Source organism: Phoenix dactylifera, chromosome 7, assembly GCF_051530095.1.
Source record: "Phoenix dactylifera cultivar Ajwa chromosome 7, Ajwa_hap1_PhDact_Kaust_v1.1, whole genome shotgun sequence".
NCBI classification, from domain to species: domain Eukaryota; kingdom Viridiplantae; phylum Streptophyta; class Magnoliopsida; order Arecales; family Arecaceae; genus Phoenix; species Phoenix dactylifera.
Window position 1 is genome coordinate 33,633,855 of NC_143196.1, and position 26,116 is coordinate 33,659,970.

Consider the following 26,116-nt stretch of genomic DNA (forward strand, 5'->3'; position numbering starts at 1 on the left):
AAAAAAAAATGGGACCCGATTCAGATCCGAATCCGATCCGCCTCGGACTCGACCCAAACCGACCCGATCTTCAACCGAGTCGGGTCTGGATCCAAAATTAGGATCCGAACAAAAAATCGGGTCGGATCGGGATCACCCAGGACCCGACCCGACCCGATCCGACCCATTTGCACCCCTAATAAGAAGGTATCGTTTTAAGACTCTAGAAAAAAGATCGGTATAGGAGGTCTTCATTGCGCAACGTGTCCTGCAAGCCGGCCTTATCTTTTAGTTTATTTCAGTTCCTGTGTCTATCGCTATCGCCCTGTTCTCTCTCAATTGCCTATCCTTTATAGACGAGGGGGAGTACCTTAGCAGTAGCTTCCAACATGACAGATTGACCTCCTCAAGTGCCAGATTTATGCCCATTTTATGAATTTTCTACTGGACATCTCGAATCAAAGGGTGGTCCCTCCCGCCTCACTCGGGCCTCCTGTATCCAACCTTTTATTGAACCTAAATACCTCTCCTCTTCCGATTTCCGAAGAATCTGGCACCGAGTAATTTCATTTTCAATTGCTCGATAGACGATGACGGGGGTACAACTTGAGAATTGACCCAAAATTCTCTGGGGTACCCGTTTACAAATACAGGAAGGAAGGAGGTATGGGATGCAAAGTCTCATTCAAAAATAGTTTTAGTGTTAAACATTAGTGTTAAACATTAGGAAGGAGGTATGGGATGCACCGAGTAATCAGCTATCGCTATTCTTCCGAGAGAATCAGCAACAACTATTAGTGTTAAACATGTAAATGCAGCATAAAAATGGTCCTATTGTGTGAAGCCCTCCATTTGAACTTGATCAAGAGACCGACCTATACTATAATAATCTAGGTTCCAAGACGTCTAAAATCATAATTAAAAATCTTTAAGACGACGCTTATAAGCATCGTCTTAATTAGTTGGTTAGTGTAAGACGATGCTTCTAACCATCGTCTATCCCTAGGCTTCCCAAGATGCTTATAGGCAACACCTTAGTTAGTTTTTTCGACTGTAAGACGACGCTTATAAGCGTCGTTTGTCCCTACGCTTCTTTATTCCTCAATTAAGACGAAGCTTTCTAAGCGTCGGCTTAATATTGGTTAATATAAGGTGACGCTAATAATCGTCGTCCGTTTGTAGGTTTCCGACGACGCTTATAAGCATCGTCTTAATATGGGTTAGTGTAAGACAACGCTTATAAGTGTCATGCATCACAAGCTTTCCACTTCCGATGCTTTTAAACATCGTAATATGAAGTTAGTAAAAAGTGTCGGCAAATTTTGGCACGGTGACTAAATTACTAGCGCTTTTTTCTAGCATCAGCAAATCACAGTCAGAAAAACTTTTTTTTCTGTAGTAAGTTTTTCTTTTTTTTTTTTTATGGCAAGGGAGGCCGGCAGAACAAAGCCACCTGGATTTTATTGAGAACAAAGAATATACATCAAAAGGAACTAAGTAGAATGAAGAGAGGAAGGAGACATGATTAAGCTAAAAATTCTAAAGTTAAAACTCGACAGGTGAACAGCAGCCAGAACAGAATATGGCTATTTGAAAGGTACCTCTATCTCCATTCCTTCAAATTTTCAGGTCATTTGAAAGATACCTCCATCTCCATTCCCATTTTGATAACAGAGATATATTAAATTGAGCTAGATCCTTTTGAGTCCCGGACCGAGAATACGTTTTACTTGTCCAAATGACTATCATTGTCGTGCCACCAAGTCAAAGACACGAGGCATTAAGAACGCCCGTCATTTACAAATACAGATCAATCTAACGACAATAATAAAATTTTTAAAATTAATTAAATTTCTAAAATTTGAATCGATCGCATACTAATCATGAAAACTATAGTTAATAGTGTCACTACTAAACTTGTCTTTTGGGAAAAACTATTCTCCGCTGACCGTGCTTTGGCATTTGGGAGGTTTAGTCGAGAAGATTTGTCCAAACGTATACAGTGGGGTAATTCTAGTGCAATTATGGACTCCATATTGACAGAAAAAAGGTCACTTTTGGAGTACTCTGAAACAAGAGTATTCCATGAAAAAATTAGCACAAAAATCCAACTGATTTAAAATTTATCCACTGCTCTTTTGAACTTCATTAATCATCGCAAGCTTATAAAGAGTAGTCTTCACTTTGGACCAAATTCTTTCCTAGCTCCATCTGCATATTAGTCTCCCATAAAACTGACTAGTCATTGAAAATCCTAAGTTCCTTTACATCAATTGAGGGCAACTAAAAATTTTTTATTTAAAAAAATTCTAGAATTCCGTTCTTTCCAAGAGATCCAAGATATAGCTGCAAGCAGCATTAGAGTGATGAACTGAGTACATTTTGTAAAATGGTTCGACCTTCAATTAATGTATAATTTTTTTTAAGAAAAAAAAAAGGAGGAGGCAAGAAGCTTCCCCTCTAAAATTTATTAAATGAAGAAATTATGCACAAGTGGGAAAGAGATGGGAACAAAATGTGACGTTGTGGTCAAAAGGGGTAATGCACAAGAAATGCAGGGCAATTCCACAGATTGACATGACTTTCAATTGATAATCATATCAATCTTCTAATGAGCAGAGCATTAATGACGTCATACCAAAGATTAGAGCACCTTCTAATAGGTTTCTAACCCTTAGATAATTTGACTTTTTTGTAGTAGGCAAATTGCACATGCTAGTCCCTTTAGATTTTTAGGTCATTTGAAAGATATGTTAATCTCCATTCTTATTTTGATAACAGAGAGATATTAAATTGAGCTAGATCCTTTTAACTGGCAGACCGAATACTTTTTATTTGTCCCAATCACTATGGTTGTCATACCACAAAGTCTAAGACACGAGGCATTAGAACGTACGGATATGGGACTTGCTTCCGAGACCCGTCATTTACAAATACAGATCAATCTAACCACAATAATATTTTTTTTAAAATTAATGAAAATTCTAAAATTTGAATCGGTTGCATACCAATCATGAAAACTATAGTTAATAACGTCACCACTAAACACTGGAACAATTTCACAAGCATACCAACCAAACAACTCATATTCTACAAAAATCCAACAAGTTGTACAAAACTACAATATCAAAGAAGTTTTCAATATAAATCTATTAATGTAAGGTGAGTTTAATTCATCCTTGAAAGGCCAAAGTTCCTCTAAGCAATGTATGGGCTCCTAATGCATGAGACCAACAAGGTTTTCGAGTACCAGGGGCTTGTTACACAAAACACTGACATGTTTCAACTACTAATGCTGCCTTCATTAGGATTTCGTAGTGATCTAACCCCTGCTAATAAGGTACGGTTATAGGATCTAATGCCAAGAAAAAAAGATATTGTGTGAGACAATTTTGCAGCTCTTGCCACCTGACCTTTTCTTTGAAGTTGCTAAATATATGGAGGTATAGTCTCTCTCTAAAGCAGCTCACAATAGAAGCAGCATACAATGGGGGACAGGCCCTCATCTTCTGAAGGCTTTCCGCCCTTCCAGAAAACTTCATGTAAACCTGGGTCTAGTCTTGATTTTTCTCTTTTTTTATAAAAAGAAGAAAACCAAAAGTGGACCGAAATGCTCGTATTACTGATCATTAAACTGGACCGAACCGGTTAGGCACCGGCCGGGCGGGATAATTAGTTGTCTTTATGTTTGTAATTAGGCCTGTGGGACTGGGTTTTTTTTTGCCGGACCGGCTCGTGGTTTACTTTCGAGCCGGGGGAAGGAGGGTTCCAATGGGAAGTGCAAACTTGTCCTTTGGGGAAAACTATTCTCCACTGACCATGCTTTGGCATTTGTAAGGCTGCAAACTTGTCGGGTCGACCTAAGACCCGACCCGCATAGATCCAACTCAATCCAAATTTTAGGACCCGCGAGTCCGGGATAGGTCTTAAAGTTGGACCCGAATCATTTTCTGGATCGGATTTGGGTTTATCGAAGGGATCCGATCCGATCCGAATGGATTCGAAGAGAGAGAAGAAAAAGCAAAAGAGAGTTTTTTTTTTTTGTGTGGGGGTCGGGGCACTATTGGTCCGCTAGAAATCTCTCTCGATCTATTACACTATGTCTCGGTAGCTGGCTTTTTTTTTTTTTTTTTCCTTCTGTCTTTTCGTTTTTGTTTTTTTTAACTTTTGCAGGGAGGAAGCGAGGGAACACTAAACTGGATATGGGTCGTGCCAGTTTTCTGCAATGGAATAATCTGGGATTTTTTTTGTCGTCGTGAGAAGGGAGCTGGGAGACACCAAGTTCCGTCCAATCAATCATATAGACAAAAATTAGTGCGATATGAAATTTGGCTTGTTGACCGACTTTGTTTGTAAGTCATGGGTCATCTGTTCTGACTGGAGGTCAATTGCAAATGCAAGTCTTTCAAGTCATGGGTCACCCAGCACCTCATAATTATGATATGACTAAATTAGATTTGCCCATTTTTTTTCCAAAAACATAAAAAAAGGACCGACTCAGACCCGGATCCTACTCGGACCCAACCCGACCCGATCTTCAATCGAGTCGGGTCTGGATCCAAAATTAGAACCCGAACAAAAAATTGGATCGGATCCGGATCACCCAAGACCCGACCTGATCCGACCTATTTACACCCCCAGGCATTTGTGAGGTTTAGTCGAGAAGATTTGTCCAAACGTATCTTATAGTGGATCTATTGCATTTAAATGGGTTTTAAAAATGGGCATGGAGTATATTGGGGTAATTCTATTGCAATTATGGATTCCAAATATGGCAATTGTGTCATATAGCATGAGTTGCTTTCTTTGGGGGGGGGGGGGGGGGGGGTAAATGGCTGCTCACTCTACTCTAGTGTAGGTGCAGCCAGCAAAATCAAGAGCTACAATATGACACAAAGGCAAGGGAGAAGCTCTCTGATGTGGCCAAAGAATCTCTTCGGAGTGCTGCGCAGTATAAAAAGCTACCCAGTCTGTCATCTTGTTTGCAATGGGATAGATTTTGTTGTAATTGTTAGTTTCCAAATATGATATTATTAAAAGAATGGTTTAGGTTCACCATTTCACAATTGCACTTTGGTATAGGCCAACTTATGTGGTATAATTTTATTCCACTATTTTGGTGGAATAGAATTAATAAGCTTGCCTCGAATCCCATGGGTTATCATTTTATCCTTCTTTATTCTTATAAACACATAAAAGATGAACCGACAATATTATCTCTAAAATAGCATTCAAAACATTTTGAAATTCAGCGTATATTAAATGTATCTAAACCTTCCAAATTATATTCCACATTCAAGTAGTACCTTAGTATATGTGCACACATCTCCTTCCCTCGTCCCTCCCCTGGTGGATATAGCAGATAGATAATGTCCTCAATTCACCCCGTGTTATTTTGCGAACAAGAATTGACATCAAGATGATGAAAAGACCATATCTTTTATTTGGGCAAACCACGTTTCTATACTTGAGTTCTTGTGTGATCTCCTATTTTCTGATTTTGTTGGCCACATTCACATCCATCGCGTATGAGCCGTAGAATGCACTACAGAAGTACCTGAAGGTAGAGAGGAGCAATATTCCGTACTCCAACAGAATGATCACCGCATGCTATATTATTTATAATATTTGGTTGTCTTTAAAAATATGAATCAGGATCCTCTCACCACTATTGTGAGAGCTCGGAAGCAGGCAGTTAAATTATATCCATGCCATTGCTACTCAAAGAATCGAGACAACCAGAGAAAACTGAGGCTCCCACTCTGCACATTGTGCGTCTCCCAAGAAGATACACTTCACTTAGAGCTCCTCCACCCCTAGCTTGCTCGAGATAAACTTTGATAGCAATGTGCGAGATGGAGGAATGGTGGAGTCGGCTATGTGATTCATACTCAAGGGTCTTCATCGATGGCAGCTGGAGTTCACCTCTATGATACTGCTATTCTGCAGGCCCAGATGAGAGATGCTTGAGAGGGCTTGATCTATACTGTTACAGTATTAAGAGCCTCCAGTATTATCTTGGAGGGAGACTCAAAGAACTGTCATCAGTTGGCTGACTAGAGCACCATCTAACCCAATTTCTCTCATCCCATTCCAGACAGCATGATAAAGGTCATCCCTACGCTGAGATGTTTTGAAGTCATTCACATTTACAGAAAAGCGAATAGAGCAGCTGATTTGGCAGCCTGTTATGTGGCTAACCACTCAGGCTTTGTAGCGTAGAGTTCAGTCCAGCAGATCCCATCCCACTTATGGGATATTCTTCGTGCTGACGCCACAGGTTGTATCTACTCTAGGGCCATCTAGAACCACCCATCACATTACACAACAATACCGATATATAATCATCCTGATACTTCTCTGTTTTCCCATGCGCAAAAGGTAGACACAAATAACACATCCCAAATGCTAGTGTTTTCAGAGCGCACCTGGTCTAACAAATCCTCAATGTTTTTGAGAACCAGATATGCATTGCTTGATGAAGTCTTTAATTGAAAGAAAAATGGGCAGGAAATAAATTCTATTTCAAGCAAACTTTGCATTATTTCTTTGAAAGGAAAAGAAAAAAGAAAAGAAAAACAACTCTTTCTAGTTGAACTTACAGGGAAGTCATTTTACAGAACCACCTGGCATAAATTATCAGAGCTGTAAATATCAGCAGGTAAAGAAATACAAAGAATAACAACAGCCTGTCAAAAATATTTGTAATACGTTCCGATTTACCAAATAGACTGATAATTCTTTTACAGCAATATGGCCAGTTTCAACAATTACAGGTTTGCTGATCCTTCATTAACAAAGTCTTTAGACAGTATATATGACCAAAAATAAAAAAAAAAATCAGCAGACCGGCTGAAGAATCCCAACCATTGCTAAATAACTTATACATAGCCATAGTAGTGTTCTGACTTCTGATAACTTGCAATAGAAACAACAAGAAGTAATGCGTTTGGTATCTTTGAAACTAATACCTGACCTGCAACCTGAAGTCTTAAAAAACTCTCGACCATCTTGGGCATGATATGGAGCTTGTAGCCCAATAATGGTTGACAAAAGTTTCAGTAACCTAGTAAATGTTCTCTCGAGAATTTCACGATGCATACAACTCTGCTACCTTATGTGATAATCCATCAACCACCTCATCTGCATGCTCAGAAATAGCCTCATCCTGAAAGAATAAATAATAACAAAAAAGTTTCCGTGATTTCAGTCGTAGATAGCGCAAACATATCAAACAGAAAAATATGCTCCTGAGAAAATCAAAATGTGCCAGTAAATCCTATTCACAACACTTGGAAAACAAGGTGAAATAGGTTTCTGCTCTCCATTGCAGGCCATTAAACAAGTCAAAGGACCAGCTCTAAGACAAGTTTTAATCTACACTCGCCCAACAAAAATGTCACATCCCCAGAGACGAGATTCTGGCAGCAAAATTGCCCCTATAAAAGCTAATATTTATAAGTAATCCATTTATTAATCAAGAGATGGAGCATGCTGGGAAACTAATATTTTTATCTTGAACTTATACTTGTACAACATTTTTCCCTCTCCTGGGGAAAGTTGTAGTTTGTGTTTCTTGTCCTTCTGTTTGATAGGTACCAGTGGTTGCTAATATTTGAATTCATTTATTCGTGCACTGGCATGCCAAAAAACATAGTCGACAACTAATTGAAGTGCTGTGATGACCAAAATCCAAGGTTGTGCAAAGTTTTGATCAGTCTCGAAGAGTATAATTCCCATGGATGAAACCTGACCAACCTTGGCCATATAAGCAGTCAGTTAAGAATATCTTTAAACTCCGACCTCAAATTGTGCAAAAAAAATTCCAATTACAGAAGGAATGAAAGAAATTTAAGAGGTTAATTTTTCTATACTTACTTCTAACTCCCTTCTTCCATTGACAGCTACGCACTTGGAAGCACTGATACTAGCACTCTTTATCAAGCTCCGGGCACTACAGTCTGGTTTGCTTATGCCATTTTCTGCAGCATATGCATGCTCAGATCCCTCACATTGGCGTGACCTCGGAGGGCTTTGACAGGTAGTGCGAGCAACTGAAGCTGCGGTCCTTTTCTCAAAATCTTTATTTTGATCAGCAGTTTCATCTTTCAAAGCACAGACCCTCTGTCTGTTACAAAGGAAGTAACAGAACATATTTTAATCAAATGAATTAAAAATTACCAACAAATTCCATCTTCCTACATCTCATGTAAAGAATTTCATCGCCATGAAATGGAGTTCAACAAAGGTAGTAGGACCATATAAGAAATTGACTGATACTTGTATATAAGAATTTGCTGGTTATAACAAATAATACCTTGGCAAAGAGGCATGCTGCCGCTGGAGTGGAGTGCTTCTTTCTCCCTTGCCGTAGTGCTCTTCAAGATGTGCAAATTGTCGTTTAAAACGATCAACCCCACTGTTATTAGAGATTCATATGTGACAAGCAATAAGAATCTCATGTGCCAACCTTTGCATCTAGTTGCTCATAATATGCGATCAAGGTAACCAAACAGAAAAACCAAGTAATGATATCGTTCAAGATGGTTAATTTACTTTAGCAACACAGAGAGAGCAATCATGATTTATGCCTCAATGAGATAATATTAGAAAACATCCTTGTGAGAACCACCACAAGAATCAAATCCTCTCTTCTTAATCACTACTTGTTGCAGCAAAAAATTGCTATTATGATAGCATTTACACCGTGATTGGTCAAGTTTTGCAACACATAGCTTCCACGAAATGAATTAGTATCAGTACCAGGAATCATGTTTGAATGCATTTGAAAGGTTTTTTTGCGCAATATGAATCAGTTTGAAAGCTAAATCACATGAGCAGAGGTCAATTCTCATGATATTTTGCCTAAGCGCGAGACTAAGTTGTGAACGGTCAAAACAAGGAAAATTTCACCAGAAAAAAACTGCAACAGGAACCCTTAACCTGCCATTACTGGGAGAAGATAACTTGAACTCATCACTTTTCCAGTTCAATTAAGCAGTTCAGCCAGAGTTAAGGGCCAGGGCCATTGCCCAATTAAGGTCCCAGCACAATCTGGGATCCTGGGAGGGGCAAACTAGAGACAAACCTAACCTTTGGCCATTTCTTGGCACAAAGTGGCTGCCCTGGGACTCAAACCCGCACTATTGCACTTGTCAGCCCAACCTTTTTTACCATTGCACCAAACAATGGCCCCTAGTCAGAGTCAAGAGAAGATAAAATTATATCTTTGCTATAATCAAAAGCAATAAAAAAAAAGTTACAAGTCGGTGATGAAAGAAGCCTAGACATGGGAGGCTAGAATCTTTCAACGAGTACAATTTGACCAAAACTAAATATGCTGCTGATAGAAGATTCAATGTGAATGCTTTTCTAGATCAAAAGGAGAAACGTACTGCAACTATGCCAATTAGTTTAATAGGATATGGATTTTAAAACTTATGCATCAGATGAGTAAAATTCCCCAATGTCATATTTTCTCTACAGTTTCTGATATTGTTTATTTGAGCTCGCACACCAAATGAAAAGTAGAAACAACGTCAAAGCCTATCTAGCAAAGTACATTGCATGACATTCTACATATATATATATATATATATATATATATATATATATATATATATATATATATATATTATGCTGTGATGGAATCCATTTATGTTATTAATTCCAGTGAAGCAAAGTAGAAACTAAATTGAACCCAGGGCTTGAGGATCCACCTCCAGAGCACTCTGTTATTCCCTTTGATGACTTCCGTAAAAGAGAGATCCAAAAATTTCAGAACTGATCCAAATAATCAGATCTAGGGTTTCATTGTAGTTCTAAATTAATCACCTAAGATCAGCTTGTGTTCACAATAAGTTCATAGAATCGCAATCCAACCACTCAGATAGTTAGCCTGTGCCATAAAGTTACGAGTCCAGGTGCCTCCAAGCACCTTTCATCACAATTCACCCTGCAAATTATCATTTTCACAAGGGTTTTAACATAAAAAAACTTGCAAGTAAGTGTCCAATGACAAGTCCTCCTTGTTTTTTGTTAACTATATCAACTCATTAGCACGGTACATGGTTTCAAAGAGTTTGGTCCTTTAGTCTAAGAATCATCTTCAAATTCCACAGTTTTGTTATTAATGATGGGAGGAAACAGCAATTTTCAAATGAGTGACAACTAGAACATTACTCATGAAAAAGCTGCGAAGTAAGGGATGCCTTGTAATTCATTAGAAAAAAGAAATGGAAGACCAAAGTCAAATGCAATGAGCCTTATCATGTTTGGACTATATTAATATTTGTAGTTCAAGGTTTGCATCCAAATCACAGGCTTATCTATAAGGCCTAGGCTTTCCTCTTGTTTAATCTTTCCACTCTTTTCCTGTTTATAGCCCTAATTAGCGATTGTCACATCTAATGATCCAGGAGGATTCTCAGACTCAATGTGGACCACTTTGACCACTACGAGCGGGGTTGGATAGGATTCAAGAGCGAGATCAGTTGCATCGAAAAGTCGAGTCAGTCAAACTTTCGGATTCCATAACTTGGTCATACGATGTCCGATTGAGATGGTCTTTTTTTTTTAAAATAGATATCTTTTCGAGATCTACAACTTAAGGTCAACATCCTAGGAGGTTGAATCAGGCTGAAATTCCACCATTTGGAATCCGAAACAAGCTGGTCAAACCAAAAGTTTCCTTTTCGGGTAAGAATTTGATTAGGCGTAGCTCTCTATGCGATAAAAATCCGGCGGAGCGACAGAAAGCAGAGTTGACGTAAAAATCAAGATCTACCTCCTCAAAATTTTTAGCTTTTTCTAGAAGATTTCCACTAGAGATGTCTATTTTGGAAAAAAGAGTCCTACTAGGTTTAGGAAGAGGAATCCGATCCAAATTATGTTAGGACGGACCTCACATTATAAATAGTCTATGTACCCTATTTGTTTAATCATTAAAAAAAGAAAAGAAGATTTAAAGCCCTACTTTCGAAATTCTTCCATCTTCTAGTTATCTTCCAAGAGATTCAAGTTGAGCAGGTTGAAAAAAAATTTTCTTCTCCTCGGTCGGATCAAGGTAGTATCAGAGCTCCAGACCTCTATATCTGTGGGGCCTTTATTCATGATCCAAACACGTGAGCAATACAAACAATCAGGAGAAAGGTTATCCGTGCTTCAAGTACATCGATGGACAAAAGCAAGTATGGCCACTAGTTCTTCCTCAATGAGTGATGAAGAGATAAAGAGACGTCTCATATAACTAGAGAAGATTGCCCAACTCACCGAGATTATCTCGAGATTGGCGATACATTTAGCACAAGCACCAACAACTCCTGTTGCGAAGCTATCTCCTACGGCTCAAGATAAAAAACCACCATCCAGCGAGGAGGATGAGAATGAGCAACCTACGAGTATGAAAAATCTCTCTTCAACCGTTTAAAGTTGAGGCTCGAATCAAGATTCTTGTATATGATGGGATTGTTATGCAGAGAAGCTACATAACTGGCTAGACCAATTAGAGACATATTTTACTATCTATAGATACTCCATTATCCAGAAGGTAGCTTTTGCCCATCTCAAGCTTTCCAACCATGCTTTTACCTGGTGAAATTCGTGCATAAGGAACAATGATGTTTCGAATCTAATATGGAACAAATTCAAAAGCCTAATCAAGGAGCACTTCTACCCTTCAGCCACAAGAAGGATTGGTGGATTAAGTGGCAGTACCTACGGCAGAAGTATGATCAATTTATCCAGGGCTTCACCGAGTTCCATAAGCAAGCAATCTTTCTTGAAATCTCCCTTGACGATCATTCAGTTTTTATTAAGTATGTTGGAGGTCTCTATGAGAACATTCGAAAGGAGTTAAAACTCTTCAAAGTTGAAGATATCAGCGAAGCCAGCATAAAAGCCACGAGGATTAAGGAGAAGAATCGGCCTAAAGAAGGTAAAAAAGATGACAATTTTAAAAAAGGCAGCGAAAAATCAAGCCATTAGGGAGAGCAAGGCAAGAAGCACGCCAACACGACTCGGACAATTTATTGTGATCATTGTAACCTCCGTGGACACACGAAGGAAAAGTGTTAGAAACTTCACCCCAAGCTGCGACCGAAGAGAAAGACATAGATGGATGAAGATTCCAAAAAGAAGAAAAAGATGAATCTCAATACTGTAGAAATTGAGAAGCTACCTGAATTTGAATAAGCAAACTCCAAATTGAGCCTGATGACGAGTAAACCCGAGACAGGTACTGAAACTGATTTATAGAGGTGCAAGAGAAACTCTTCCGCTTGAAGCTCCAGATAAAGCAAAGTATCATTGAGGCTATTGTAGATCCTAAAAGCCAGAAGAACCTCAAATCTGAAAAGCTGGTTCATAAGCTGGGGATGCAGACTAAGCCTCATCCACGTCTCTGCTCCCTTGGTTGGATTTAAAAAGATGTTGAATTGAAGATCACTAAGCAATGTACCTTCAAATTCGCTATAACTAAGAGTTATATCGACGAGAAAACTTGTGAAGTAGTTTCTTTGTTTGCCAGGTTATCCCTGGAAGCCCATATATTTGGGATCGAGATGCAGTCTTCTACCGGCGTCTGAAGAAGTGTCAGTTCATGAAAAACGAAAAGGAGTTTATGATCAATGCCTCCAGAATACAAGAAAACATAGACTTTGTAATTGCTGCCCAAGCGAAGTGACTTGTTAATACCTGTAACAAGTTTGTGATGATGGTATGAAAATCTGATAACTACTTATGAAAGACCAAGCTCTCATTTTTTGATTTCATTGACCGATCTACGAGATCAAGATCGAGGAGTCACCATAGTCATCATTGACGAGGAAGGACATCAAGAAGCATCCCTACCACGAAATACAGATGCAAGAGTTGAGCAAATAGCTTGCTGAGACTTAAGAGCAAAAAAGAGTCAGGCCAGAAACCATCTCCAAGCAAAGATAGATGGTTCAACTATGAGACGGGGAAGCAGGCATTTTTTACTCTTAGTTCTGATTTAACGGGAGCTAAATCCCCTAAACAGGGGAAGCCCTAATCCAGGAGGATCCTCAGACTCGATGTGGACCATTTTGACCACTACGAGCGGGGTTGGATAGAGTTCAAGAGCGAAATCCGCCACATCGAAAAGCCGAGTCACGGCCAAACTTCTGGAGGCCATAACTTAGTCATACGATACCCGATGAGATGATCTTTTTTTTAAAAAAAATTGAGTATCTCTTCGATACCTACAACTTTGTGCCAAGAGGTTGAATCATACCAAAATTCCACCATTTAGACTCCGAAACGAGCTGGTCAAACTGAAAGTTTTCTTTTCGGATAAGACCTTGACTGGCGTAGCTCTCGATAAGAATTTGATGGAGCGACAAAAGGCCGAGTTGATGTAGAAGTCAAGATCTACTTTCTCGAAATTTTTAACTCTTTCTAGAAGATTTTCACTATAGATGTCTATTTTGGAAAAAAAAAAGTTCTACTAATTTTAGAAAAAGAAATCCGACTTACATTGTGTTAGGACGGACCTTACATTATAAATAGAGGCTATGTACCTCATTTTTTTAATCATTAATGAAAGAAAAGGAGGTTTAAAGCCCTACTTTCAAAATTTCTCCATCTTCTTTTAGTTATCTTTTGAGATATTCAAGTTAAGCAGATTGAAAAAAAATCTTCCTTCTTCCCGATCAGATCATCTAAGAACATCTTTAAAAAATTTATTGCTTTATCCTCTACTACTGTAATTGCTAGGATTCATCTAATGCACATCATATATTGCCACATTTCCAAGAAGTAAAGCACTTAGTTACCCAATTCTGCTGGAATTATATGTAAATATATATCTTAGTTGATGAGGAAAAAAAGATGTCACACCTTGGGTACATGAAACTAGTCTGTTCTCCACCTCGAAGACACTCTTGCAGCAGCTGAGGATGATATTCCAAAATCTGTTTGCTTTTCAAAAACATTCCATCATAAGTGAAAAGTGCAGTAGACATGACTGACGACACTGCATGAAGAATATGAAGCCGCAGCAGTGTACCTCTCGATAAATCAATTCTCTGACATCATCTTTTGTCAATTTCTTCCTCTCAAACTCAAATTCAAGTTTGGATATCGGTTGAGTTGATGGTTCGCGGTCTACATTAGCCAGACCTTGGAAATATGGATCACCCAAAGCCTAAAATGTAAAAAAACACAGGTATCAGCTAAAAACCACGCACCAATTGACCTCTTAAATGTCAGATCACACTTCATCTGCGGTTGGATGAAGTAGTCTAAGTTGCCCAATCTCACCTCTTCGGCTGTAGGCCTATCTTTAGGATCGAATGCAAGTAAGCGCTCTAGTAAACAAAGTGCCAATGGATCTGCATTGGGGAACTTCTGCGAGAAAGGAACAGGTGGTTTTTTGCGCATGCTACTCAAATATCTTCTAGCCTTTTCATTCCGAATCTGAAGATAAAAAAATAATAATAATAATAACAATAGTAGTAGTAGTAGAACTAATAATATTAATCATAGTAGTAATAATAATAATAATGAGAACACATTTAAGCAACAGAACCTTCGAGGCAAATAAAATATCAAAATACTAATGCACAGAGGTGCACAAGGCATACAGAATAAGGAAGAAAACATTTGCAAGGAAACATGTATGCAGGTTTATTTATAAAGAAAAATCAAATAGGAAATGGTAGTATAAGTTATATCCTGTATTAGTTCTACAAGGTAAATAGAAAATTGCATCTTTTCCCTATAAAATGCTGGTCACTGTCACTATAATCCTTGTCTCCTTTTGTAACCAAAGACAAAAAAATGGCTGTTTGACAGCATCTAGCAAATCAGTAACCTTATTCTTTATTTTATAGGTTGCAAGTAGTCAACAATATTTTCCTATAAAATACTGGTCTACTGTCACTATAACCCTCATCTCCTTTGTAACCAAAGCCAAAAAAACTTTGCTGTTTGTCAAAATTTCTCAGGACAGTATCTAGCAGATCAGTAACCTTATTCTTCATTTTCTAAGTTGCAAGTAGTCAACTATTGTAAGCTTTACATCCGGATTATTTGCATCCTGTTCAGATAAGAACACATTCTCAAATTATCCCATGCATAATTCATTGACTTCTGAAGAGTTTATTTCTGATCATCACATTTGTTCATTTTTTTCCTGTTTCCCTCTCTTTTCATCTTTCCTTATTTCATATATGCCTCAAGACTCAAAAAAGACAAAAACATAGTGGTAGGTAGAAATTTTATGCAAGCAAGTAGGCCACTCAATTGCCAAAATCATGTAACATAATAAAATAAAAGAAATAGGATAGAACCTTTACATGCAAAAAGGCAAACTAGTATTCCTCTCAACAACAGAGGATAGCTTAAATAAGGGATTCACATGGAAGCATATATTAGAGAAAAGAACGAATTTAAAACAGGGGAGAATAAGAACAAGAAGAAGACGACGAAGAAGAAGAGGTCCAAAAAGCAAGACATTGATGCATAAAGTCTAGATCATGAGCATCTGTTTGTGCTGAATGTAAATGGTGATAGAGATGGCAGACAAACCCTAGCAACAGCTTCAGATGAAGGAGTGCCAAGTAGATCAGTCATTAGATCCAACTGATGCACCACATTCTTTCCAGGAAATAATGGTCTTCCTGTAAGCATTTCCGCAAATATACATCCTATGCTCCAAATGTCAATAGCAGGGGTGTACTGTAAAATACAAATTTGTTAGTAATCAAGCATCTGCATGAAATATAACTCTTTTTTTTCTTCATAAGCATAGGACTAAAGGTCAGGCAGCAGGCTATCTAAATCATATGCTGCATGAATTGTAGAAGACTGTCAGCAGCGACACTTTTCCCACGATAGAAGCAGTGCCAATTCATATAATTTATGTCACAGATGCAGCATCTATTCATAAGTTATAGAGCATAGAAAAACAATATAAGAACTCCTTGCTAAATCTATGATTATTTTGTCATCCTATTGCACTGCAGCCATGCAACCACAGTTTAACATTTAAAGTTGCAAGTCCCCGGTATGGAGCATAATCATTGAGTTTGAGATACATATCAAGTACAACTAAGATAAAATTTGATAATCAAGTTATATGAGTTCAAATATAAGCCCAAAAGCCATAAATTAGTCTTACTTTGGAGAAGAAAGAGCCACATAGTTCAGGGGCACGATACCACCTTGTTGCCACATAATCCTAAAAACAAAATATAAACTATGAAAATCAACAAAAGAAAAACACAAATATCACAAACCTGTATTTGAAGAGAAAAATAAAATAAGTACAAGTCACCAAAAAATTTGACCACCAACAACAAATAAAAAGCTAAAACAATGGTACAATGGAAAGAGTCACATACAGTCCAAAAAATAGCAGATGGAGTATCATTAAATGATACTCGTGCAAGACCAAAGTCGCAAATTTTCAATTTGCAGTCAGCATTCGCAAGTATATTCTTGGGCTTTAAATCACGGTGAAACACATTAGCTGAAAAAAAAAAAACATTGACAATCAATAACACATAAAATCTGAATGCACAAGCAACTATACTTGATCTGCAGGAATTTTTGACCTGTATGGATATACTTCATAGCTCGAAGAAGCTGGTACAAGAAGAACTGATAATGTTCTGGTGTGAGGTCATCGTTTGCCTTGATTACTTGGTGAAGATCCGACTCCATCAGCTCAAAAACAACATATATATCCTTGAATTCTCTCCGAGAAGGAGGAAGCATTATATGCTTTATTTCTACGATGTCAGGATGCCGGAGCAGCCTGAGCACCTTGATCTCTCTTAGAATGCGAGTGGCATCAGAAACATGCTCAAATACATCATTAATTTTCTTGATTGCCACCCTCTCGCCTGTGTGAGTGTCCACTGCAGCGGCAACCACCCCATAGCTTCCTTTGCCGATGACTTCTTGTATCTGGTATCGTGTTGCTTCGCCATACTCCGTGAAGAACTCCTTGTCAAGCATGCTCTGAACGATTCAAGATCAGCATGAGAAACTGTGACTAACCATACATATTACACATCAATGAGATCAAACGCAACAAAAAGAATAAAACAAGCATGTTCAACCTAGTCATAAAAGCAAGAAGAGCAAATGGGAAGCTCCTTCTGATCGATGCTACAAGAGGTTTAGAATATTTCCCAACGCAGAGGAAATTTTGGTAAGATGGCAATAGAAAAAATGTGAAAGGAAAGATAAAAATTGCATCTTTGGTTAGAGAATCGGATGAAATTAACTATCGAAGCAAAATTCTGGATTAAACGCGAAAGGGAATCTCCAACTTTGATTCCAGTATAAAAGACTGAGAACGAAAAAAGGAGTTAATGGAATCTAAAGCTCTTACCAAAGATCAGAAGGAGGTGGTGCTCTCTCTCTCTCTCTCTCTCTTTTTCTTTTTTTTTGTTGTTGTTGGATGTGGTGCTCTCTTCTTGAAGAAAAGAACAAGAAGAGCCGAGAGCCCCACCCCCTCCTTCTCGGAATTCCCCCACTTAGATTCCAATAAAAGAGAAACCCCAATTGATCGATTCCTTCTGAAAGGAACAGAAGATATGAATGACATCCTAACCTCATTAAAAAGAAGAAAGATTGGCAAAGTCCATGTTTGCATTTAAAAACCCGCAGATATGGACAGCAGACATAATGATCTACAAAATAAACAAACTTTATGACGTAAAATGGAGCGGAGTTCAAGATGAGCAAGGAACTCCGAAAAAGGTCAGAGCTCTACAGAGAGAGAAAGCGAAAGGTCAGAGCTTAGGGGGGAAATCGGCTAACGGACCTTCTTGTAAGAGTCGATCCCGGCCATTCGGGATCGTTTGGGGACTCGGAGGAGTGGGAGGCAGATGAGGGCCAAGACCTCGACGAGGGGGGTTTGGTCCTCCTTCTGCTCCTTGTCCGCCCCCTCGTCGGCGTAGGAGGCAGCGGCGGAGGCGGTGGCGGGGCCCGGTTCTCCGCTCACGGAAGAGGTTAGGACGACATCGGTGCGGCCGGAACGGCGCTGGAACCAGCGACGGACGCCCTCGACGAAGGTGCCTCCCCCCATATAAAGGCAACGGCGGCGGTGCGGCAGATCAGAACACACCGCAGAGATCGCAGCATTGCCCGCCTTATCTCGCCCTAGTTTCGCTCCCCAACCTTCGCCATCTCTCGCTCTCCCTCTCTCTCTCTCTCTCTGAGGTCACTGGAGACGAAACGCGGAGGAACGTTCAGCTATCAACACTGGCGACAGCCGATAGATAAGTATATTTTTAAAATAATTATAATTAAAGCTAATAACGAACTTGTTACATACGTGAACTGCTTTAAACCGTGACTTCTAAGCAAATCAATCCTCTCTGGTAAATATGTTTTTTTTCTTGGTACAGTAAATTTGTTTGCAGTTAACCCCAGTATTATATTATACAACAGTCTTGTTGAAGAAGATATTGGACTCGGATAACATGGATAACTAGCAGGAGAAAGCAAGATTAGTATATTCCGATGGTTTAAATTTTTAAGTGAAGTAAGATTTCAACATGTATATCAAATTCTACTGCACTTGATTTCTTGTTCTCTCAACAAATCTCACAAGAAAAGACTCCATGATTTTTTTTGCATATTAGTCATTTCACTATTGTCTAGTATGGTATCAAACATAGATTGATTTTTATATATTAATCATCTTTTAATGCCCAGATTACGAGTCAATGGGCTAATGAAACTATCATTTATCAACCCTATAGCTTTCATTTGTATGAAATTTGATTGTTATCAAAACGTTTATCACTCGTTATTTACTAGCAAAACAAGGTTGGTGATTGGATAACTTAAAGTTGGATGTGAATGAATCCATTTTTACCGTCGACTGCCAGCATGGGATTAATTTTTCCTAGATTTATTGATTTTTTAGAAAAATAAAAGGAAATCATGGAGAGTTTAATGATCTGTTTGTGCAATATGATAGAAATATGTATGATACGCCTCCAAATAGGCTACAACTCACCAAAAGGTCCAACGAATTAAAATATGTCACAGTACTAACACATGGTGAATTGGGAGCAGCCACTAGGCTGGCCTAGCACCATACCGCGGAGCTTACATATAAGAAGCTCCCAACAATTGGCTGCATCCTAACAGAGGACCCAGTGATCATTGACATCCCGCAAATGTGACAGACAGAATGTTGTCTGTATGTAAAGCATTCATACCTGATGTCCAGGCCGTACTCCGGCTAGTCACTTCTAGTCGACCCGCGTGCTCTAATTTTCTGGTGGTAGGTAAGCCCCTCCATTGGATATACATAAAAAATGGAGAGAGGAAGAGGAGGCAAAGGAGGTAAGAAAGAAGAATACTTTAGCAGACTAAGAAACAATCTTCTCATGTTCCTTGATTACCACACTAGCTTAGGTATCGGAGGGTCCTCCGCCAGATACGTTCTAACTAAAAAACTTCTTTGCTTCGTGTTGTTTCAAATCGAAGTGCTACCATCCGACGAGGATCTCGGCCGCAGCGATCAAGCGCTGCTCATCTTCTCTAACTCCGACCAAACTAGCCGACACTCGAACTCTCCAGCGTCGTCGCTCTTCTAACCATGGTGCCTAGGGCTAGTTAATTCTTAGCAGCAACAATGTCGATGCTAGCCCCCAAGTATGAATCGTGAATCTCTGTCGAGCTAAGCTTTTAAGGGACAGGTGACGGACTAATCTATCAGATTTTTATATTAGATAATAAATAAACTATTTGTTAATGTATTGGGCAACTTTTTACATTTCATTGCATATGCATCTCCCTCGTTCTTGACATCGTTTGAAAAAAAAAAATCCAATTTTATAGCATGGTTTATTCGAAGCTCATTTATCCTTGATTAACCCATGCACTCACTTCCTTCCTATTTAGTTTTTGGTCACAGGATAAAGTAGAGGCAAACAGGCAAGATTTGGATCAACCTGGACATGGGCAAAAAAAAAAGGGAATTTTGATAGAACTTGCATGTAGCAGGTTAGCCATTACTTCTACAATAAAGCAATCATTTACATGTGTATTATTCTTTTCATGAACAAAACATCCCAAGTCAACTGCAGCTTGGAATCCCAGAGTTAAGCATGGTGTATTAAAATAGTGATTAGATATTTAATGCAAAAATGTAACAACCCCAAAATTTTTTTTTTAAAAAAAGGGATAGAATAGTTCTTTAAAATTGATATAAGGAGTAAAATTGGGAGGAATCAAAAGATAATGGCATAGTTGTAGATACGTTGAAGTGGTAAGGGTAAAATTGGAAAGGAATCAAAAGTTAATGGCATAACAGTAGATATGTTGAAGTGTTAGGGGCAAAATAGGAATTTAATAATATTAAAAAAGGGTGAATAGTGCTTTGATGTGATTTAAAGGGGGGTTTACTGTGGCTTTTGGAATGAAACCGAGAGAAGAAAGGGAGGGGTTCTCAGGCGACAGAGAGGAAAAAAAAAAGAAGAAGAGGGAAGGAAAGGAAGAAAGAAAGAGGAAGAAAAAGAAGAAAAGGGAAAGAAAAGAGATTCCGGTTGCACTTCCAGCTGAAGGGAAAAACGTAGATCTCCTTCCCCTCTACGCAAGGACCTCGATTTCCAAAAAGAAAAAGGTAAATATCCGTCCCTATCTAGTCTTTTGATGACATTAGGCTATACAAAGGGTGGATATAGTCTAGAGGGGTCGGATAAGGGTTGTAGAGGTGGTTAAAAGAGGAAGAATCGGATTTTAACAAATTTTTCCGGCACTACGGAAAAACTGTGTCGAAGTCCCAACTTCGGCGAATTATTTAGGGGGTCAAACGGCCTCCGATGATGATGCATGTTATCTCTTTGGAATTCTCTATGAGTGTAGAATGTTAGGTAAAAATTTCATCAAATTTGGAGTCCTGAAAGTGGATCAAAACCGGGATGAAGTAACCCACTGTCAGTTTGGGTTACTGTTCATCCGGGTGGAAAATAAGGGATTTCATGCCATAATAGGGTATTAAGCCTAGATTAGGCTAAGGGAGACCTTGTACTCGTGCAAGGGAGTCCCTAATACACATAAATGATGAGTTAATTAATAGAAAAAGAAAAAGAGAAAGAAAAGAAAAGATTTAGGGAACGGGGGAGTTGAATCAATTAAAGTTCCCTATATTATAATTGGCACGTAGATTATAGCCCTTGATACAAGACTAAATGTATTGTAAATGCATGTCACAGTTGGGCAAGAAGCTAGGAACAAGAGGAAGAAGTTCCCCACTGCCTGCTGTAGATTTTTGGAGGCGTATCAGGGCTGTGCCAGATTGACAGGTGAGTGGGAGTCATGTACTTTGCACCATGAGCATTCCTTATTCATTTTCATGAATGTTGCCAAGTGTGACTTGATTCCACCTGAGCCTATTGATTAATTGTTGTTGTAGATTCCTCTATATTTTGTTCTCCATACTTGATTATTCTGTACATGCATTCGAGGGAACATTGAGAGGAATTACGATGGATCTGAATTGGGAAATGACATCTTTTGTAAAGTGATTTCATTTCATCTATTTCAAAGACTTGTGAGTGGGAGTCATGTACTTTGCACCATGAGCATTCCTTATTCATTTTCATGAATGTTGCCAAGTGTGACTTGATTCCACCTGAGCCTATTGATTAATTGTTGTTGTAGATTCCTCTATATTTTGTTCTCCATACTTGATTATTCTGTACATGCATTCGAGGGAACATTGAGAGGAATTACGATGGATCTGAATTGGGAAATGACATCTTTTGTAAAGTGATTTCATTTCATCTATTTCAAAGACTTGTGAGTGGGAGTCATGTACTTTGCACCATGAGCATTCCTTATTCATTTTCATGAATGTTGCCAAGTGTGACTTGATTCCACCTGAGCCTATTGATTAATTGTTGTTGTAGATTCCTCTATATTTTGTTCTCCATACTTGATTATTCTGTACATGCATTCGAGGGAACATTGAGAGGAATTACGATGGATCTGAATTGGAAAATGACATCTTTTGTAAAGTGATTTCATTTCATCTATTTCAAAGACTTGTGAGTGGGAGTCATGTACTTTGCACTATGAGCATTCTTAATTCATTTTCATGAATGTCGCCAAGTGTGAATTGATTCCACTTGAGCATATTGATTGATATTGTAGTAGATTCCTCTATAATCTTGATTCTCCATGCTTGATTATTCTGTACATGCATGTGAGGGAACATTGAGAGGAATTACGAGGGGTTGATGAGTAATCAAATTGATTCCGAATTGTGAAATGACTTCTTTTGTAAATTGATTTCATTTCCTCTATTTCAAAGACTTGTGAGTGGTAGCCTTGATTATACTCTTTTATGAGTAGTTAAATTGGATCTGAATTATGAAATGATTTCTTTTGTAAATTGATTTCATTTCCTCTATTTCAAAGACTTGTGAGTCGTAGCCTTGATTATACTCCTTTATGAGTAATTAAATTGGATCTGAATTGTGAAATGACTTCTTTTGTAAATTGATTTCATTTCCTCTATTTCAAAGACTTGTAGAGCCCTTCTCATGGTATATTGAGTTGCATTGTACTCCCGTGATTCCTCACTCCCAACCCTGATGTTAGTTTATGATTGGGTCATGATCGAGTGAGTGGTAATCTTGATTATACTCCTTTTTAGTAGAGTATTGGGAGGGTGCATTATGGCATTTATGCATGGCTTGACAGTATCTGCAGGACACCTATAGTCGATGGGGGTTGAACATCGGCCTTTGTGCACATAGTAGCCTTCTGGGTGGGCGGAGCCCAGTCCCTTCCTAGGGGGGGACACGGCCCTAGGCGTAGGATCGGCCGGTCCTACGACTTATATTCTGCTTGCCGCCGGGCATAGTAAGACCCCGCGAGGTGCAGTATGGCTTTCCGCGGATGTAGAATTCCCGCGAGGTGCCGTTTAGTATGTAGATGTGAGATGGATTTCTGTTCTGGATACTGGCCAGCATTTATATGATCAGTGTGGTGTCTTATCCTGCATATGCATGTGACAGTAGGGAGTTGTTGTTGGTTCGCCTGGGGCGTAAAACCCACCTCCCGATAGCTGTCTAGCATTTACATTATCGATATGGTGTCTTATCCTGCATATGCATGTGACAGTAGGGAGTTGTTGCTGGTTCGCCTGGGGCGTAAAACCCACCTCCCAACAGCTGTCTAGTGATGATTTACATATTGGTGTGGTGTCATATTCGATATAAGCATATGGCAGTAGGGAGTTGTTGCTGGTTCGCCTGGGGCGTAAAACCCACCTCCTGATAGCTGTCTTGTTGATGATTCAGCCTATTGACACCTGATTTATATGATTCAGTACTATGACCTGTTGAGCATATTCATGAGTAGCATATATGTTTACTTGATTATTCCATATATGCTTCAGATGAGTTGATATTGATTGTGGTGGTATTGATGACTTACTCCATATTTTCTATGTTGAGATCATGTTCATCTTGTTATTGATCTTGAGATTTCACATCGAGCCATGATTATATTCTGTCTCATGTGCATAGTACTCTCTACTCCACTCACTGAGTATTTATATACTCACTCCCCAGTTTGGTGTTTTTGATTGCAGGGCAGGTATTGTATAGAGAAGAGCAGGATTAGTGGTTGCCTGCTAGCTGTGCCGCTCCATAGTATAGTATAGTATAATGTAGATAGAGGTTTATACCCTTTTGGTGTATTATAAACCTTCTATTGTATATAGTGTATAGTTACAGTCATAGATCCTGTTGTGGATATGGGTTTGACCATGGATGGATTGGGAAGCAGGTATATATATGTGTGCAGATCAGTTGTGTGCCTGTGATAATGTATTGCTATATATTGTCCAGGTTTATTATGTGACAGATTATGTGATTGCTGCTCTGACAGGTAGTGTGTTGTATGTATTGAGATAATCCTGACAGGTCACTATAGGAAAAGTGATCATTTTGTGCATGCATCATGCCAAATTTTTCAAGATTTATTGATGATTGATAGGTAGTAGGGTTCTACGCGGTGGCTGGTGGCCTTATGCCTACCCGCACCCTAGGACCGTCGCGGCGGCCCGCTAGGGAACGGGGCGGGGGTCGTGACAAAGCTTGGTATCAGAGCAAAGGTTAAACAAGAGTCCTGTCAGAGCAATAGGGTGAGTCAGGATTAAGTATAGGATTATACTATGGAGCATAGGATTTTTCTGTATATTCATTTATGAGTCATTTACAATTCAGTAAAATATATTATGGCTCTGTGTAATGACTGCCCTCTCTTTTTGACTCTTTTAAAGATATATAAAGAATACTTCCAAGGAGAATGGAGCCAGATATAGCATTGGATGCGGGTTCCGCACATGTCGAGCCCCAAATAGAAAAATCTCCTCCTGCTGATAGACGGAGGGTTGATGATCAAGGAGAGGTAGGAAGTAGAGATGCATTGATGGAACAGTTACTGGCGGAGAATCAGGCTCTGAGGGAGCAGATTGCTCGGGGGAAATCTCCTGCCCCGTCAGTAGTATCCATCCCACCTCCTGTACCTGTGCCAAGAAGTTTGGCCAGGCGGGCTCTAGATGATGAGGGGATTACTGTACAAGAATTTCTGAGGCTCAGAACCCCGGAGTTTAAGGGGGAAGAAGGTGAAGATCCTCAGAGATTCTTGGAGGAGACTGAAAAGATGATACGGAGACTGCCCTGTTCTGATGCAAGAGCTATAGAACTTGTAGGGCTCACAATGAAAGAAGATGCCTGGGGCTGGTACCAGAGACAAGTGGAGGACAGATTGTACAGTAGGAATCCTCCAACCTGGGAAGAGTTCAGGCAAGCAGTGATGGATGAGTTCTTGTCTCCGGCTGAGAGGGAGAATCGGGCTCTTCAGTTTGAGAGGCTGAAGCAGATGCCCGGAATGAGCGTATCTGAGTACGCTCGTGAGTTCACTAGATTGGGGAAGTATGCTCCTTACATCATCCCCACTGAAGCTGCCAGGATAGAAAGGTTCAGACGAGGTCTGATTTTTCCGCTTTATAATGCAGTACTGGCAGTAGAGGTCCCCACCTTGTCTAGGCTGATAGATAAAGCAAAACAGTGGGAGACCAGAAACAAAGAGGAAAGAGCTGAAAGAGAACAGAGGAAAATGAGTGTGGAGAAAGGACAAAGCAGCAGAGGTAGATCTGAGGGAGTAGATCTCTCGGAGGGCCCGACGGAGCAGTCTGTACGCTCAGCTCCACCTGCCCCACGTAAGAGGAAATGGAGGGAAAGAGGTCAATCACAAGAAACTTTTCTACCATCAGTACCTCGTCCTCCGGTCACTATGGCCAGAACTGAATCCAAGTTTCAATCATGGCCAGTGTGTGGCATATGTGGGAAGCAGCACCCTGGCAGATGCAGAATGGGTCAGGGAGTGTGCTACAGATGTGGACAGCCGGGTCATTTTGTCAGAGAATGCCCGCAGGGTGCCACCCAGCAGTTTGTGCCTTTAACATCCTACCCTTCTGTGCAGATGGACAGGCCTAGTAGTAGGGGGCCTGTAGGCAGAGGCAGAGGTCAGACACCAGCGTCACAGCAGAGTGCCGGACCATCTCAGCCATTAGCTCCAGCAGGCAGAGGGCAAGGAAGGGTGTTTACGGTAAATCCACAAGAGGCACAGGCATCGAATGCAGCTGTGACAGGTATGCTCCTCATTGATAAGATTAAAGCTAGAGTGTTGTTTGATTCTGGAGCTACCCATTCATTTGTGTCCCCTTATTTTGCTAAGAAGTTAGCTAAGGATAAGATATTAATGCATATTCCCTTAGCTATTAGTACATCTGTAGGGGATAGTATAGAAGCGAAGTATGTGTATCCTACCTATGTGGTAGAGATAGAAGGTAAAACACTCCTAATTTATTTGATTCCCAATACCATACCGAGCAGAAAAGCTTCTGGTAGTATTGTTGCTCTACTTACCCCTTTGAGTAATCAGGTAATTTACTCTTTCAAATTCGAGGACGAATTTTATATAAGGAGGGGAGGATGTAACAACCCCAAAATTTTTTTTTTAAAAAAAGGGATAGAATAGTTCTTTAAAATTGATATAAGGAGTAAAATTGGGAGGAATCAAAAGATAATGGCATAGTTGTAGATACGTTGAAGTGGTAAGGGTA

General features: G+C 39.4%; 1 protein-coding gene across 2 annotated transcripts; it reads right to left on the reverse strand.

Moving 5' to 3' along the window:
- Positions 1–6,669: 6,669 nt before the first annotated feature.
- LOC103701945 (mitogen-activated protein kinase 9-like) lies at positions 6,670–22,571 on the reverse strand. Of its 2 annotated transcripts, XM_089924516.1 has the most exons (12): positions 22,561–22,571; positions 17,780–18,181; positions 16,560–16,968; positions 16,347–16,474; positions 16,124–16,183; positions 15,532–15,681; positions 14,263–14,418; positions 14,009–14,146; positions 13,840–13,913; positions 8,297–8,398; positions 7,858–8,107; positions 6,670–7,147 (listed from the first exon to the last, which is right to left on the reverse strand). In XM_089924516.1, exons 2-12 carry the CDS (start codon positions 18,041–18,043, stop codon positions 7,070–7,072), a joined length of 1,809 nt encoding a protein of 602 aa, XP_089780642.1. In that variant the 5' UTR covers positions 18,044–18,181; positions 22,561–22,571; the 3' UTR covers positions 6,670–7,069. The 2 variants fall into 2 exon arrangements, with proteins under 2 accessions (XP_089780642.1, XP_088557946.1); XM_088701820.2 differs by lacking the exons at positions 17,780–18,181; positions 22,561–22,571 and adding an exon at positions 17,345–17,542.
- Positions 22,572–26,116: the final 3,545 nt, after the last annotated feature.

Bases quoted from the DNA above. Each gene is read 5' to 3' on its own strand.
- LOC103701945 (XM_089924516.1), bottom strand. From the start codon at position 18,043: ATGGGGGGAGGCACCTTCGTCGAGGGCGTCCGTCGCTGGTTCCAGCGC. The intron at 16,475-16,559 runs GTCAAAAATTCC...TTTTTTTTTCAG, and splicing joins TATGAAGTATATCCATACAG to CTAATGTGTTTCACCGTGAT. The intron at 8,399-13,839 runs GTGTGACATCTT...CTCTAATAACAG, and splicing joins ACTAGTTTCATGTACCCAAG to TGGGGTTGATCGTTTTAAAC.